Raw genomic sequence first — 17,175 nt, forward strand, 5'->3', positions numbered from 1 at the left:
GCATAAATTGTGATATGGGGAGGACAGGAATACACATCTCATTCTTTTTGCAGGGGACTAGGGACCTCCTGGATACTCCTTTTCCAGTAATTGGCCAATCAACTTACAGAGGATAATTTTTGCTTCTTCTTGAATTTACTAGTATGGTTGAAAGAAACAATACAGCATTCTGATAGAGATGACAGCCCTGCAGGTCCAGTTGAGGGGGTAGAATGTGTTGTGAAATGTAACTCTGGTGTACAAGTAGGAAGTTGGGTCATTTACAAATAATTTCTGTTGGTCACATCAGTACCTGAATTAGTTCTGGAGCAATTTAGGCCTATAATTCAAGTGAAGCATTATTACAGATGAGTGGAGAGAAAAAAATAAATCCTAATAGAAATTTGGAAGAAAAGATCGTGTTTTGAAGGGATGGTAGTGCCAACCGTGGTCTTTATTTTACAGAATAGAAGAATTAAGACAAAACTGTAAAAAGTAGTTAACTTGAAACACATTACAGAAAGAGGAAGTTTGTTGTTGCTCATGGTGAGTTTATTTTTGGAAGGAATGCTGTTGGGAGCAGAAGGCTTATTGATGTACACTGTAACACAGCTCATAGTGGAACATATTTTTGCTGAAGTGTAAATCTTGCCTAGAACCATTTTCCATGACTTTCCAATTGATTTTTCTGCAGGACTGTTTCACTGCAGCATATAACTGGATGCTGGGGTGACTATTGCTGATCGCCCAGTATTATACTTTATTTGGGACTCTGTCCTTGTTTTTTCTCTGGCCACTGCGCATGACCTAGGTGCTTCACTGTTGAGAAGTCTTGTTCAGAAGCAACATAGATTTGGTCTGCCTATATATTGTAACTGCTATTTCCAGATATAGCTAGCAGTTTATTTTTCAGTTTTATTTAAACTGTCTTGTACTTTTTGAACACTTAGCAGATTTCACTTCACAGTTCTCTTTGTTCCAGCCTCAGGTTTTTTGTTGATTCTGGTGTTTACCTGCATGCTGATTTGCCTTTGGATGGGTATTGATGTTTGAGACACCTTACAGTGCAGCAGAATGACTGAATCTGCTGGCTTTATATTTTTAACTCCCCGTCCTTTAGGCTGCTTAGTTACATCTTCATTTTTGTGGTGCTGACTTGGCTGTTGTTTGCCTGTACTTTTGAGAACAGAGTTCCCAATAACACCATAGGTATTCAAGTACAAAAAAACCCCACCCTGTTTTTCCATCACGGTAAGTTTGAACAATAACTGATGTTATTGAAATGGTAAAAGTCCCTCTATTCCCCCCTCTTTTTGTAAGGCTGTTATACTACTAGTCATAGCATTTGGAAATGGCTAGGAAAAACCCAGACTTGGATCTTTTAAAAAGTATTAGAATCAGTGGAAAGTCCTTTTCAGTCAGTGCCTTACATACAACTCTGTTTTGGAGCTCTATACGTCATCTGGCTGCGCTTTTTTTTTTTGTTTTTTTTCCTTCTTCATATCAATACTAGTGGATTTCTTTGACATGGCTGTTTTTTCCACCAACCAATGTGATGGTGGCAGACTGTCTTTTTTTCTAGGCTTCTTTCAATCACTTTAATATTGGTAGATCTGTAATGTGATCAGCATAAAGTTACCACTGGAAAATAACCAGAGCTGCTGTCTCCAAGACTGCTGAATCCTTTGAGAGGTTTCCCATCAGAACATGGCAAGGATGATGAGCATCACAGATGTTAGTGGATAAAACTGTGCAGAAAGAAATCTACGTTTATATTGTGGCACTGGGCTCACTATTAGACTTGTTTATTTCAAGGTCCATGTTCTCCTTATTTTCTTCTAGCTTTTTAATAATTGCACATCTTTAAAAACTATAAAACTTGGATGTATATTTTCATTCAAGTATCATCTGCTTGTCAGCTGCTTTTCCTAAACCAGGTTATGGTGGCTTTTAGGAAAATGAGACTTGAGCACTTTCCATTGCAAAATAACCCTACAAAACCAAAACCCAAACACAAAAAAATACAAGCACACACAAAACAACCAAACCCACAAAAATACACCCCAAAACATAAAAGATTTGCTTGTTTAATGAAAAACAGAACAAAGTGAATAGGAAAAAATTGCACTGTGCATTCCATATGTGGTCAGCCTCCTTTTCACTCATTTTTTTGTGGAGCTTTTTTCCTTTCCCTAAGTCCCTGATGTTTTTTACAGATGCTGGAATTCTCTTTTCATGCTGCTTATTAATGTGGTGGACAACCCTTTAAAGATGCTTGGATGGGAAAATTTAGTTGATGTAGAGGGTGTCAGTGTCATCAGTGAGCAAATGGAAATGATTTTTCATAATTTATAAGTACTTGAAAAATCATGATATTCTCAGTGGTGTTTATAAAGTGTCCTTCTGGTTTAATTAGAAAAACTGTGATCCAGCAATAGCAGCTGTTCCTCTAGGCTGAAGTTCAGATTTTTAACCTGGCCCAAGTCTGTGCTGCTGCTGAAAGAACTAATAGCACTTGGCCCGAATTGGATTAATGTGCAAATCCAGCTGGACTGTTTTCTGGGAGCTGCAATGAAGGTTAGTCTTCAGTCTGCTTGCAGCACAGCAAAAGAATATCTTGTGTCACCACAAAGGAGGAATGACCTGGAGGCTGGGATTTAAGTTTTTTTTTTTGTTGCAGTACTGGTTGATATGGCAGTCATGAGGCATTTGTTTCAGAAAGTTGTCAAACTGAGCCTTGATTGGATTGAATTAATGTTTTGACTAAAGATCTTGAGCATTATGTAATGTTGTGGTTGTTAGGAAGGATCTGTGTTTATGTCTGAGATACTTTTCCTTGAAGAATTTTGATTTCTCTAACTGAAAGAGCAGCTTATCCTGTGGATAACTTCCTACTGAAAATACTAAATGAGGCTATGCATAAGTCTGTCTTGTAGGGTGAAATGAAAAAAGATTCCTAGATAAATGTTTAAAAACTGTATTTTGTGAATTCTGTGCATCTGAGATTTTTGAGACCTCATTGGAAGAGCACACACAACCTGTAGCACTGCTCAGCTTAAGTGACACCTCAGATCAGCTGATACTAGTGGATGTAAATAACTCTTTACTTTGGCAACATGTTTTCTAGTTGACACTTCTTTTAAGTGCTGGTTATTGCAGCTGCTGCCCGGTGTGGTGTAGGATGAAGGCAAATATTTGTTCTTGGTTTTAAAAGTGCAGCTTAAATGTTTGTAAATGACACATCCTTTAGCATAGTGCAGTCTTAGCTTTAAATTAGTTGTGTGTTTCCAAATTAGGATGTGTGTTTCTAAATGAAACATTTGTGGAGTATGGAAATCCTAGTAGTATGCATTTTCAGATGGCTCCCCAAATGGGGAGCTTTCACATATAAACTGTCAATAAATAACTACATGTTAATCAGGTCTATCTTACTTGGACTTCCATGCATCACTGAAGTTTAACTTCATTCCCCCCCCCCCCCTTTTTTTTTTTTGAAGTCTCATTACTAAAACAACTGTTTCAGGAGAAATGTGTATCTAATATAAAATTTTGGACAAAAACCTTGAGTAAGAATATGATAATTGCTCAAATTAATTTTTAAAGATAGCACAATAAATCTGGTAAGATTTTTACCATGAGAGTGCAACATCAGACTCCTTCAATTCAGATTCTGAAGTCTGGATAAAACAAAAATTCATAGTACTGCAAAGGTGGTATCTTTGTATCCTAATTTAAGGAATATAGCAATTAGTAGATTGTTTCATATCCTTCTAGCCCTATAGAGGCAAATAACTTTGAAATCCACAGTGAAACTCAGCCTTGGCATAGCATAAATATTGATATAAAAGATGAGATGAACTGTGATATTTTGTATTTAAAAGGTTAATTTAGAGGGGTACCACTGCATTATAATGGAGAAGAAAATGCAAGATTTCTTTATTTTTTAGGTCTTGGAGACATACACTGCCAGTAAAAGTGTGGAATATATATGAATTTGCTAACTTAAAGGAAATTGACTATTGACAAATATTTGTTCACCATTTTGCTGCTACATCAGTGCCAGGCAGAGCAGAAAACAGTAACTGCAACTCAGCAGGCACTGAGACAAAAAAGAGCATGTCAGATTTTCACTTACTTAGATGGGAAGGAGGGGGGGCGTTTTTTGCATTATATTTGACTGAATGATTTAAGAATGTATGTGAAAAAATAGTTTAAAAGTTATGTTTTTTATCTCTTTTGACTAAGCTCATTGTGTATCATTCTCACCTTATGTAAAGGACAAGCCTTTGACTTAACAGATTTAGCATCCTTGGCTCTGGGCTGTATCCTGTGTAGCTGGCAGGAATTTCAGGTCCACCTAGTCCTCTTTCAGATGTATCCATTGCAAAACATAGCAAGCACTCTAGACAGGTCTTAGGATATGACCTTATCAGACCTGTCTGTTTTCCTTTCCACTTGGTAAACGGATGCTTCTGTTGGCTACAAAAGCAGCTCAGTTTTCTTCGAAGTCATTATTAGAAAATTGAACAGTGGTGGCAGCAATTTGGGAACAGTGGCTTAGCACGTAAGCAAAACAGTTGTTACCATATTAAAAAGGGTGTAGTCTTGCCAACACAAGTTTATTACAACTTCCTCACCCTTTTTTAGAGCTAAAATACTCATTTTTACAATTCCAGTGGAGGCTGTCTTACGGAAACAAAAGTACATTTTGCCAAGGTTTCCTAAAAGTGGTAGTGGTGTATCCAGGGGAGCGCCCCTCTGTGATCCTCTTGTTCCTTGGTTGGCTAACACCAAGCCAAAGAAGCAGAATTATCCTGACTTGGAAACAACATTGCCCTAATATCTGGTTCCTTATTGCCGCAAAAATCGTAGCACTGGGGTGAATTTTCAGAATTCTGTCTAGCTAACTGTATCTTCCTCTTGCTGCTTGTGCCAGTTCAGGGGTTTGTCATAACATAGTTTCCTGCTATAGAAAGTGCTTCCAAGGATATTAAAGAGAGAGAAGGCATCAAGAGGGAAGGTATAAAGTACTGAAAGAAATTTTTACTACCTCTAGAAATGTTCTAAGTGAAGTCCTCTGACAAAGTTTTAGGGTTTTGCTTAATAGCAGAGTGTCCCATCTGGGATATTTTGAGAGCACTCAATATACTTCTAGTATATTTATTCTGATATTTATTCTGTTTGAGTGTAAATTTTCAAGGGAAGAGCTGATGAAGTGTTGAGTAAGTCAATTTAAGTGCTCTTTGTATTCTTCTGTAGAGTAAGTAAAAATAATTCTGGTTTTTGTCCTGAAATTTTTTGTGACACTCATGCCTTAGATGTATCAGTTGGGTGGCTTCTTGAGGAAGATGCTGCCTAAAGTGCTTCACCTTTTTCTCCTTTTGCTTGAGTTGAAGTGTAGAGCTTCTTGTTCGTGGGTTGCATGCGTGCCTCACTGTCTGAGATGTTGACCCTGTAATCTGTATCAAGTGTTTTTATCTGAAAGATTAAATAAACACCATCACTCTTATTTTTTCATTAGCATTTTGATAGCTTTGCCAGTTTTCTGTCCAAGTAATAAAAGAGCCTACTGTGACTAATCTGTGATCTCTGTTCATTAGTATACTATTCGTTCTTTAGTCAGCAAATGTTAGCTGTTATGTATTGGAAATGCTGTACAGTTGATTGTCAGCAGTAGTGTAGAGATGACAGATTTAATGTTTCTATTAATCTTTCCCTCTCTTTTTTTTTTTTTTTTTTCCCTAATAATGCATATAATCAGGGAATTGAATTCTATTTATCTCTGTACTTGCCTCCAGAGAGTAAGTCCAGGTCTGCAGCTTTCTCTAAATATATAATTCTTTCAGACCAAGCAGTGGTGGTCTCAGATGTTTGCTTTCTTGCCTTTAAAAGGAGCATCCTGCTTTATCATTTTTCACAACAGTTTCTGTTCTCTGGCTTTGATATTTGAAGGAATAATTTTTTTTCTTTTGAAGGCTCTTTATTTTGGCTTTGTCAGAGCCTGTGAGGATTGAAGGTATATCCTGGTTATGACATTTTATCGTAGAAGATTTGTCCCTGAACTCTGCAGCTTCTGTCGTTTCCAGTTGAATTTTTTAACCCAATTACTTCACATAGAGCTTGTGCATTCAGATTTTCCATGTAGGTCAGTTTTGACAACTTCTTGTTGCTTGTGTATCTCTATAGCTGCATTGCAGTATGACTACAGCTTAATCAGACATAGGAGTTTTATTTCACCTAACACAGAAAACATCGTGAGGTAAGCTGTGGCGACTGGGCTACAGCTGCTAATGGTGGGCTTGTAATTCTGAAGCTCAGATTGTTGCATTTCATCTGTTCTTGATACTAGATAGGAGTGGACCAATACCGTGGAGTGTTTTGTCATCTGCAGTAATGGTGAAGAACTTAAAGTGAAGAGAAACTTGTAGTTTTGGTTTCTTGGTTTTACTGAACTGCAAGTTGTTGTCCAAAATGCTGAAAGATTGTTTCCCATGCCTCATGTTAAATTAGGTAATATGTCCTATTTTAAGTGGTTGCTTTGCAGACATGCTGTTAATCAGCAGCAAAGCCTGTATATGCTGTTAGAGGAAATACCACTTTCTTCAGGAAGTGCCACAAATTCTTTGACCTGTGAATTGTTGGTGGTTCTTTTGTGACACAGACGAGATCTAGTTTTAAAAGCAGATTTTTGCACTTACCCTTGTTTCCAAAAAGAGGGGAGAGTATTTGACTTAGTTCATCTGCCTGGTATCATCTCCCCCTCATTTTCCCGTCCTGAAGCCCTATGTGCCCTAGTTTGCTGGGCCACTTGCCTCACATACTCTGCACTGTGAATTCTAGTGCAAGAGTTGGACTGGCAGTAGGGGACCATTTCTCTTGGCAGTAGCCAAAATTACACTTGTGAAGTTAAACCATTGTTTCATGGCAATTTTAATATGTCAGTTGTAGAAAGCTAGACCTGCTTCTGCTTTGAGAGGAAACAATAGTACTTGGAAAATGCTATGTAGAATCTGTTGCAGTAGTCTTCTGAGGTATTTCCCATCCCTGCTAATGGCTTTTCTGAATTATTTAAATGTTGTCTGTGACAACGATATGCCAAGAGTCTGCCCTCAGTTATTGCACTTTAAATTCTGCTCTAAGAAAATTGATTAAATTGTCTTTACTGTATCCTGAATGCTGAAATTTATGTTGTTGTTGATGCAGTTGCTGACAGGCAGAAATCAATTTATTGCTGCTAGACTTCCCTGTTCCTCTGTTTTGCTAGGAGCATCTTTGTGGCTCTAACATATATTGCTTCCATAATTTATGCTTCACATTCAAGTTGTGAAATGGTAGAGCTTTGGGGTTCTTCCACTTATAAATGTCTATAAAAGTCGAAGTTGATAATTTGCAAGATTTCACATGACACCATCCTAAACAGAAAAGTAGATATGTGGCAGCAGCATGGTCCTATTCCCATCCTCCTCCTGATGGGTTTTATTTGGATATTCTTACATGTTTATGGGAATGTTGGTTTGTATTTTGTAGAGCACTGAAGACACTGAAGCTTTTAGAAAAGCTTCTAAAATCAGACTTGAAATTAAAAGCATCTTGTAGTCTCCATTTTTGTGGTTGTCTATAATGACATGGCAGAGCATCATTCCCCATTGGCAAGAGGATGGTTCCATCACACCATTCACTGTAGTTCAGACTCTCTGATTATTCATGTAGCTTCCCTTCCATATAAATGCAAAAACCTGCATGTCACAGTGCCATCAAAGCCATTACACATTTGCATAAAGCTGCAAGTGCTGTCGTGCACATAAACTGTGAATTGTGCAAGGATGAAAGAAGATGAAATGTATTTTTATATGCCTTTTGACAAGCTTTTTACTCTTCTTTGAGTCACCAGCATCAAACTAATGGGATTATGTTTTAAGCAAAAACTGTCACAATAATTAGAATTTATAAAACTGAAGAATTCCATGAAAAAACTTGCTCACTAGCTAAAAATAAAATACGCTTTGATGTAAACATTCTGTATAAGTAGGTTGTGGAGAAGTACAGCATTTTTCTGTTGAATTTGATCCCTTCGTAATAACTCTCTGGCTATGAAATGTGCTATCAAATGCACTTCATCACAGAAGAAATGTATTGTTTGGTATCTTCATTCTGAAAAAGCAGTGAAGCAACTGCAGCTTATGCTTGGCTGTATCCATGAACTCTAAATACAGATGTCTACTTAAAATGCAGTGGAACCTTTAAAAGCTTCCAAAAACCTTGTGCAATTCGTAGAGACCTGGTTACCACAAAAGTTACTGGTGGCTTGTCCCTGATGAGCTACAAGTCCCACTGGGATGAGTTACCTTCTCTCAGGAATCAGAATGAGCAGTTAATGCATCTTTTCAATCTGAGGTTCTTGCTGTGTCTGGTTAATAGACACAGTGACAGAGAGACTGGGCCGTCTTCTTGGAGATGATACACGAAGCAAATCACTTTGAGTGGTTTAACTGAAGTCTTGGTTTCCAGTGCTGCAAAGCATTTTTGTTGCTGGTGGGTGGTTCCTTGGCAGTCTTGTAGTCCCACCTGGAGCTTGGGAAAGGAACTTGAAATTCTGGAGTGCACTTGTGTTCATGTTCCCAGTGATGCAGTTGACTGTCACAGGGCATAAGCATGAAATACTGTTTCACTGGCAGGCAGCCAAGTAATTGTTAGTGAAGAGTATAAAACTTGTGGTGATTTCTGCAAGAGTAACTTAAAATAAAGAGGTAGGAAGTCATGCAGAGAGCATGCTGAGAATGTTCAAGATTGGTTACTCACCTTGATTACTTGATATGTTTAATGAGCTCTCACATGAGGTCCTAAATCTAAGAATGCAAGTCATGCTTCTTTCAGGGCTTGAGGTTAGAAAACAAGATCTTAAAAATATAGGAGAAAAATGATGCTGGATTTTCAGAATGATGTGGTATCGGAAGATGTAGCGTGATGCATTATTGAGAGGGGCAATATATGAATGGGACAACTGTGGTCTCCACCAGAAGTTACAAATAAAGCTGGAAGAAAGCTATATTGGACTGGACTTCTTGTCCATGTTTCTCATAGATATTTGAGTATGAATGGCAGAGGCTGGAAAGTTGGAGGAGTTTGAGAATGTGGCACATTTCCAATGTGCCATGGCAGTGAATGGTGAAAAAAGCATCATTAAGGGTAACAATTCACTTCTGTTGTCACAGGGAGCAGATGCTGGCAGTTTGAGGCTTTTTGTAGTAATAAAGTCATAGCAAGAACTGATGGAAACAAGTTAGCTATGAGTAGATTTTCTAAGTGATTATCACAGATTAGGATTTTTGGTTCATTTATGGGGAGGGATTTGGAAATGAAGATGAAATGTATATGTAGCTCAATTGAGCTACATAAGTTGAGATAGCTACATATTTTTTTACCTGAGCACTGCTTTCCCCCTTCACATGGATTGCACACCATTGTTCCAATTTCTTAATGGTTCATTTCCTTTACTTACTTGCTTTAGTACTATTGTGGAGACTATTTACATGGCTTGCAAACCATTCCAGTGGTTGCCAGTGGTCTGCTCTGACCCCCAGAAATATGTTTGAGATATATATGCTTGAGATATAGGAGACTGAATGTGTTGTTTTTTTGGGTTTTTTTCCTTGGTTCCCCTTCTCATGTTACAGCTAGTCTTATATGTGTAGGAAAAAAGGAAAGTACTTGATCAGTGTTTGTTCACAGAAAAGAAAAAACTTTGCTATCCAAGGTTAATTTAAAGTGATGTGCTATGGGCCATCTTTATAAAGATAATGATGGTCAAGTGGTAATTGTTAAAGCCAAGTCTACAAGCAGAGTTCCACTATTGGTACATCCATTTAGAAATTTGTGGACTTGAGAAGAGTTGAAACTTTTGCCAGTCCCGTAAGGGCTCACAAAAGGTCTTCCTTCACACAAGTATGTTAGTAAAAGTACGTGCTTATTTTCTACCAAGAGTGCTCAGCTCCATGTGTTCGAATGCGACTATAAAAACAGATTGATAAAATGTTAACATTTGGAAACACTAAGTTGCTGATAAACATGAGATGCAAAATAATGAAGAAAAAGAGCAACATTCAGAAGAACTTGAAGTCTATGTGAAATATTTAGTGGGAGAGCAAGGGCAAGGAAAAGCAGTACCTGGATACCAGAAATAATTTAACTTTGGGATTCAAAAAAATGTTTTGTGGTTTTTTTTTGTTTTGTTTTGTTTTTTTTTTTTTTTTCCCTTCTTTTTAAAACCAATTTCTAAAAATGGCTCACTCCAAATTAGGCACCTAGGTCTAACTTCATCATAATTCATTAAGTGATTGGAAGTTATTGCTGTTGAAAATTGTATCATTTTGCTAGTTCATGCAATGGTCAAAGGGCAAAATCTCATCAGAAGTGCTTACTGAAAGTGGGAAGATGGATTTTATTTGGGGTATATCCTTTTGTTTCTGTAAAGGCAAATTAAATTTCATTTGTTTTCCCTTCTCTCTTGTGGTTTTGTTAGTCATAGTCATAGCTTGTTGCATCTGTGGAATCTGATTTCCCAGCCTTTCCAGTAGGCAATCCTTTTAGGTAATTTTGGGAAGGACAGAGTTTTGTTTGGCTGTGGAGTTAAGGGTGTATTGTGTGTGTTTGTTTGGGGGATTTGGGGGAGTTGTTTTGATTGGCATTTGATTTTTTTTTTCTTACTGTATTTCTAATGAAGATCAGAATATCTTAATGTGTCCAGAAAGGCTCCTGGAATGTTCAATTACAGTTATCTCTCTAATTCTGCTTTCACTGTAGTCATCAGAGAAACTCCTGTTTTTTATTAAAGTGGAAAAGCAGCATGACTTCCTGTAGTACAATATTAAATGTTCCAGATAGTTTTTACCTACAGTTTCAGTGCAGTTATTTGTTATTATAGCCTCTTACTGCTGTTGCAGATGTTGACCTTTAAATGGTCTAAGGCACAACTGCATCCAGGACTGATGCAGACTCTTACATGTAATACCTCAATTACTGGTAGCAGATAAGCAGTTTAAACTCTTATAATCTGCACTGGCTGATTAAAGTTAGCATGGTGGGTAAGGATATCTGGGATGCTGGGCACCTTTGGGAACAAGATGGAGCATAAATATCCTTAGCATACTTTCTTTTCACTAATTTCAGCTCATATTTATCTTCACATCCTTGCAGCTGTGAGGGGGTGAAGGGTGAGGAGGGGAACAAACTTCAGATCTCTCAGGGTGTAGTGTTTCAGCAGTTCAGGGACTGCTAGGTATGGAGTGCCGCAGCTGCCTATGCCTTCTAGGGCAAACTGGTGGTTTTCCGTCACATTCTTTTGAAGCTAAAAACCTTATTTCCGTATGTTGAATTTCAATGACAACTTGACAGGCACTCATTTTCAGAAATGGTTGTTTTCAGTCCTTCTGTTAATTTCACCTGAAATTATTAGAAGGGAGAAGATGGGGCAACCCTTCTTTTATACTGAAGTAGAATCTGATGCTGAAATATTTCTTCAGCACCCTAGTAGGGTGCCTTTTGCAAGATTAAGGTCAAGTTAAAAAGCAAAGGTCACTGATAGGAACTGTACATTTCAAAATCAGAGCCACCCTTTTGAGGACTTCAGTAGGGTGGATAAAAACCTTTCAGTTTAACTGGAATGATATGCGTCTCCTGAGTGGGATTCTGAGATAAGAGGTTAGGCTTTAACTGGGATGCATCTATGAGATTGGAAGGTTGTGCATTTCAGAAGCTTCTTTCTCTTGCAGAATTGGTGGGAAGGCCTCTCGGCTGCAGCTGAGCACGCCCTAAAGTCTTGCCAATGCGGAGTAGAAAACCTGTGTCCTCCTTAGCCAGACCCGGCGGCAGTGTGTTTACTGCATATTCCTAAGTGTCTCATGCATCTGAGCATGGAAAAAGCAAAATCTGCAGGGCAGTGATGAAGTCTTGTCAGCAAACATATCCCAGGCTTGCATAAACCTGTCCTGATGGGGTTAGTGCTCAGTTGCTATCTTGATGCCTTACCCTTTTCCTTGGTTGCCGCAGCCCATCAGCCTGTGGGCAGGCGCTGCTCGAAGCACGGGTTAGCTCATCTGTCCAAGAGGGTGGGGTTTGACTGAGAGCGCAGACAGCCGGCAGGAGCTCTGGTTGCAGTGTTTCATCAGCTGCTAATCCGTTTACAGTGTAGCTAATGAGATTGCTCTGCTCGGTGCTGCAGACACTCTGTGCTACACCGCTGTAATCGAGATGGCTGCTGTGTATGAGCCGGCTCGTGTAGGAAACCAGATACCTATTACGGGGGAGACAATTCCTAACTACTTTCTGCTGTGTAACTCTCTTGTATTAACCCAGGACATTTATCTCAAGACGGGGTTCGAAGTTTTCTCAGTTCAGTCTCTAAATCAACGCAATATTTGTTGGGGTGGACTGATTCGTGCCTTAGTTAAGCTTTACCTTTCAGTTGTGGGTCCAGTTCAGCTCATTTTCCTCCCTCAGTGAAAGTACATAGTTTGCCCTCAAATTTGTTATCTTGCAAGCAATTTTCTGTTTCTGCTTAGGTCAGTGTACTGACAGACTGGATATGCAACTTCAACAGAAAGAAAGCAGCATTTTTTATACCTTTTGTCCATATTTCTCTTGCTGTGTGAATTGTTGTGTTGAAGTAGTTTCTTAACAAATACAAAATAAACAGACAAACAAACCCTTTTCTTCTAAAATACTATAATGAGTAGTTGATCTGAAATTCTTGCCCGTGTCTCTGTAGAGCTGTAAATGGAGGGTAATCTTTGGTGTGGGCTGTCTAGCTGTAGTTTCTCCAGATTCTTTTGTAAGAATTATTGACTTATTGTTGCTCATGAACAAATCACCAAAAAAAACCCCCAATAAAATCCGCCCCTTCTGTGCCCCAACAACAGCAAAATTCCCAGGCAAACCACGTAGTTTAGAACTTCATTTTATCTCTTGTGGCTTTAATAGTTACAGCAAACTAATCTGTCTTCCCCTCCTGCCCCCCACTCCCACCTGTGCTTTTTTCCTTCTGTGATAATAAAGATTCTCAAATAAATAGTATTTAAAATAAAGGAGACAACTTAAACTGCTTGGCATTATGATGAGTTATACCAGGAATATCTCTTGTGTATAAAATTTAGTGTAATACCATATTTGTGTGTTGTAATGGGAGCAATGGGAAAAAGTGCTGAATGCACTTGATACTTAATATGATCAGAAAAATTAATGCTTATAGAGCTCAACAGTGACAGTTGGATTTGAAAGGTTTTCATTGAAATTGGAAAAGATGATAGATTCTCAGAGTCTTAGAGTGCAGTACATGTTTTCAGGTACCATGTTTAAAGAGCTTTTGAAATATAGATGTTTATATTTGATGTGATACTCCGGGTTTTACTGAAACTGTTTTGTTTTCTTCTAGGTGAATCTGGACTGGGAAAATCAACATTAATCAACTCATTATTCTTAACAGAACTGTATTCCCCAGAGTATCCAGGTCCTTCACACAGAATTAAAAAGACTGTACAGGTATGTCTGGGGGAAAAAGGTACAACCTGAATATTGTAACTTGCAATTTAATAATGTAAGGTGACATACAGTTGTCACATAAGCACCTGAGTCTCAAGATACGTTCAGTCATGATGTGAACCACTAAGAAATATTCACTGTATCTTTCATTGTATCTGAACAACATAACTTTCAGGTTCTCAAACCTGTAACAATGTGGGAGCCCTGAAGTGTTTTTGTGTTTTGCCTATAGATTAAAAAGCACATATGTGTGCAGAATTGTTTGAAAATGTAATGTTTATTATCAATTAAAATAGTGAGTAAATCTATAAAAAAAACATAGATGTGCAGTAAAACCTGTCTGTTTAAGGCAGACTTTTAGAGACCAAATATTAAAGGATTTGACAGAAGTGCGGGAACCTCTGTATAAAAGTATCTGAGTCCTCTGCAGACTGCTTCGTGGTGCCTTGTTTGCCTGTTCCAAGTTGTTATTCTGATACATCAGGGACTAGAGTGATCCTGCCTAAGGCACTAGACTTAGGCAAAGACTATGTTCCTGCAAGTGCATGATGCTACTGAAATATTTAGTCAGAGACTGGAAAACTGAAGCTGATCTATTTGATTTGTGTAATAACCTGCTACTGATCAATTATATTTTCTCTCAAGAAAAGAAACATCTTTTCTGTGTTATAAAAAGATTGCTACAAATAACAGTTACCTAACGCAAAGAAATAATAATGCTATGGGTAGTTCAGGAAATCATTGTGTTTGTTAGGTACTTTCTGTCTCCGCAACTGAGCAACAAAGTAAGGATGCATAAGCTCTGCTTACCTCTCTTGATGTGCACTTGCTTAAGACTTTGGTGAAGATGGGTTGTGATAATCTAAATTTGTACAGGTGAGGACCAGGGGTGCTCACCATTGCTGCTGTTGTCCAACAGAGTTTCTCCAGCTGCAAAATTAAATTGTAGCTGAAGCAACTGGGCAATTGCAGAGTTGTCATAAAGTGATTAAGCCCACTGTTGAGTTAGGAGGGTGTGCAAGGTGCTAAACAGAAGCTCTAGAATGGAGTGCTTTTTTACTCCCTGGAATCAAGTAATTAAGCTCCAATGCCATGAACTACTGTCCTTACTGCTTTGTGCGACCTCAGGGGTTTTTTTGGTTGGGGTTTTGGGTAAAACATTTATTAATCCAATGTCGGAACACAGGATAATTACCACAGTAGAAGGAAAAAGTCCATATTGAGAAGTTTAAATTGCATTAGCAGTTAGCTCAACATTATAAAGCTTGAATACTATTACAAAATGGATTCATTGCAAAATATAATTTTTTCTTAATTGAGGGAAAACTTTTGAACATCCAGAGTTTGATTAACAATATATTAATAGTTTCTAAGCTTTGCTCATATCTTTCAGGCTGTTTTATCAGTTTAATGTAAAACTGTAGTGACTGAGAAAATGGGCTTGAAAGCTTGTTATCAGGGGTGTCAGACCATTATTTGAATTAAGAGTTGAGCTTGCCTGTTTTGAAGGGATGTTAAGTGGGATGGAAGAGGTGTGCAAAGAGTTAAACTCTCATATGATATGGTTATTACTGAGCCAATCAGTGGCTGTTGGAAAACCAAATAGATGGGTGACTTTTTTTTATTGGAAGAGTAATGTAGCATGATTTCATTACTGATGATTACATTTTTGTTTAGCAGAAGCTAAACCAATTCAGATTATGAATTTTAGTTTAAGCTGTGGGATGGATTCCTTGTCATTGGAAGATTTTTGGGTTTTTTCAATTAGGGAAAATCTTTGGAAGAATTTTTACACAATCTAACAAAGAAAAAACCCAAACCAAGACATCTTTCAAAAATAACTGGCTCCCACCAAAGGTGCATCAGTGTAAGAAAAAATAATATGAAACTGTGTGGAATTTCTAGAATTTGAGTTAAGTACTGTCATCTGTTAGGTGGCAAGATTAGATGATCTGTTGTTCATTCTGACTGTCAAGGGTGGTTTGATTTGTCTTGATATACTGCTTTTAGAAAAGGACACATAATTTTCAGAAAGCCTCACTTAGTGAATTTTTTTCCTTTGTAAAGCTGGAGAGGGGAAAAAAAGCTTGAGCAGAGCTCAGGCTGAAAAGCCATTGCATTTTCTTCTACTTCGACTGTGCGGGCTAAAGCTTGAGGCCAAGAGCTTGCCAGAACTATTTTCAGTAGTGAATTGGGGTTTGAGAAAATAATATGTTGAGAATAAAATAAATTTAAATACCTTCTTCCCCTGTAGAAACTACTACTTTTATCTAATAACTGCCCTTTTTTTTTTTTTTTTTTTTTTTTTTTTTTTTTTTTTTTTTTTTTTTAATACTTGCAATGCAACTTTGCTTTCAGTTCCTTGGGATGAATGAAAACTCAGTGTAGCATTTTAAGAAAGAAATTGAAACTATCTTATTTCATTGTCAGTGTGAGGCTAAAATTATTTCCCCCACAAGCCTGAAAATTGTGTGTGGTATATCATGTGGAGGTGTTTCCTGTCAAATATTAAAGAATAAGCAGTGGGAGTTACTGGATTTGTACTCTTTGCCAGTGAAAACCTTTTTAAGTTGAGGATTGATAAAACAGTTTTGTAGGGTAGGGATGAGAGAAACTTCCTCACTTGAGCATCCTCAAATCTTGTTTTTAATAATAACCTGTTCTTATATGGTGGGAACAACTTATTGATCAGGAGTTGTGTAAGAGGCTCTTGCACAGATAAGCCCCAGGTGTGGTTTGGGCTTGAAAACCATGGCAGTTTGGAGTTGTTTTGTGAGGCAGGTCCTTTGCATTAATATCAGAAAATGCAGAAAAACAGTTAAGGGTAAGTGATTTGGCGTCAGATGAATTCAAAGTAAACATACTCAGAAATGAGAGGGTATTAAATGGGTTTTCTCTGATCATTATCTGACTGCCTTAAATGCAGGATGGCAAAGGCGTGTTTCATCCAATAAAAAGCAGTCGAGCTGTAACAAGCACCAAGGGATGAATGCTCTGTAGAAACTGCCGAGGAGACTCTGTGACCCAGCTGACTGGAGTGCATGGGAAAATGTCTGTTCAGAGGAGACTTTTTAAGAAAAGTCTTAAATTCCAAGACTTGAACTAATGTTTTCCATGAATCCCTTGGGAATACTTGTAAATCAGATGATGGGATGCAGTTGGATGCTTAACTGTGAATGACACTAGTTTACAGGGATTTTCTGGCTCTTTTCCAGATGTTGCTGCTTTCTGTGCCTTTGACCATGTATGGACACATCTATTTAGGTTAGAAAAATGCAGCTTTGCAGAGGCTTTGTGGCAGGGTCTTCATCTACTGTTTTATACCAGTAGAGTCTACTGCTTACAATATATCCTGAAAGTGATTGTCCACAGCACAAGCATAGGACATTTAATTAATCGGCTAATATTCCATGTTCTGTAGGTTTGTGAAAACCTGCTGTCTTGGTTTGGGAAGACAGGTATCTGCCAGAGAAAGCTGGAGTTTCCCTTGGAATGGAGAGTGTAAACTACTCCCACTTTTTCCAATTATAAATTTGCAGTTAGAGGCTTTCAGGCAAAGATTTGGGAATGGAAATAGCAGTTCTTCGCTAGTATGTATAATAAAGCAAACAAAAAAAACAACTACAGCATTAATAACAAAACAGTACCAAGAACCTCGAGAGC

At 37.9% G+C, this 17,175-nt stretch overlaps 1 protein-coding gene across 2 annotated transcripts in view; it reads left to right on the top strand.

Moving 5' to 3' along the window:
• SEPTIN7 (septin 7) overlaps positions 1-17,175 on the top strand; it is a 61,152-nt gene that overhangs the window by 20,008 nt on the left and 23,969 nt on the right. For both annotated transcript variants that reach the window (XM_066321867.1, XM_066321877.1), the window contains exon 2: positions 13,406-13,512. In XM_066321867.1, the coding sequence (XP_066177964.1) occupies positions 13,406-13,512 (107 nt within the window). The remainder of the gene's footprint in view (positions 1-13,405; positions 13,513-17,175) is intronic.

Source organism: Sylvia atricapilla, chromosome 1 (genome assembly GCF_009819655.1).
Source record: "Sylvia atricapilla isolate bSylAtr1 chromosome 1, bSylAtr1.pri, whole genome shotgun sequence".
NCBI classification, from domain to species: domain Eukaryota; kingdom Metazoa; phylum Chordata; class Aves; order Passeriformes; family Sylviidae; genus Sylvia; species Sylvia atricapilla.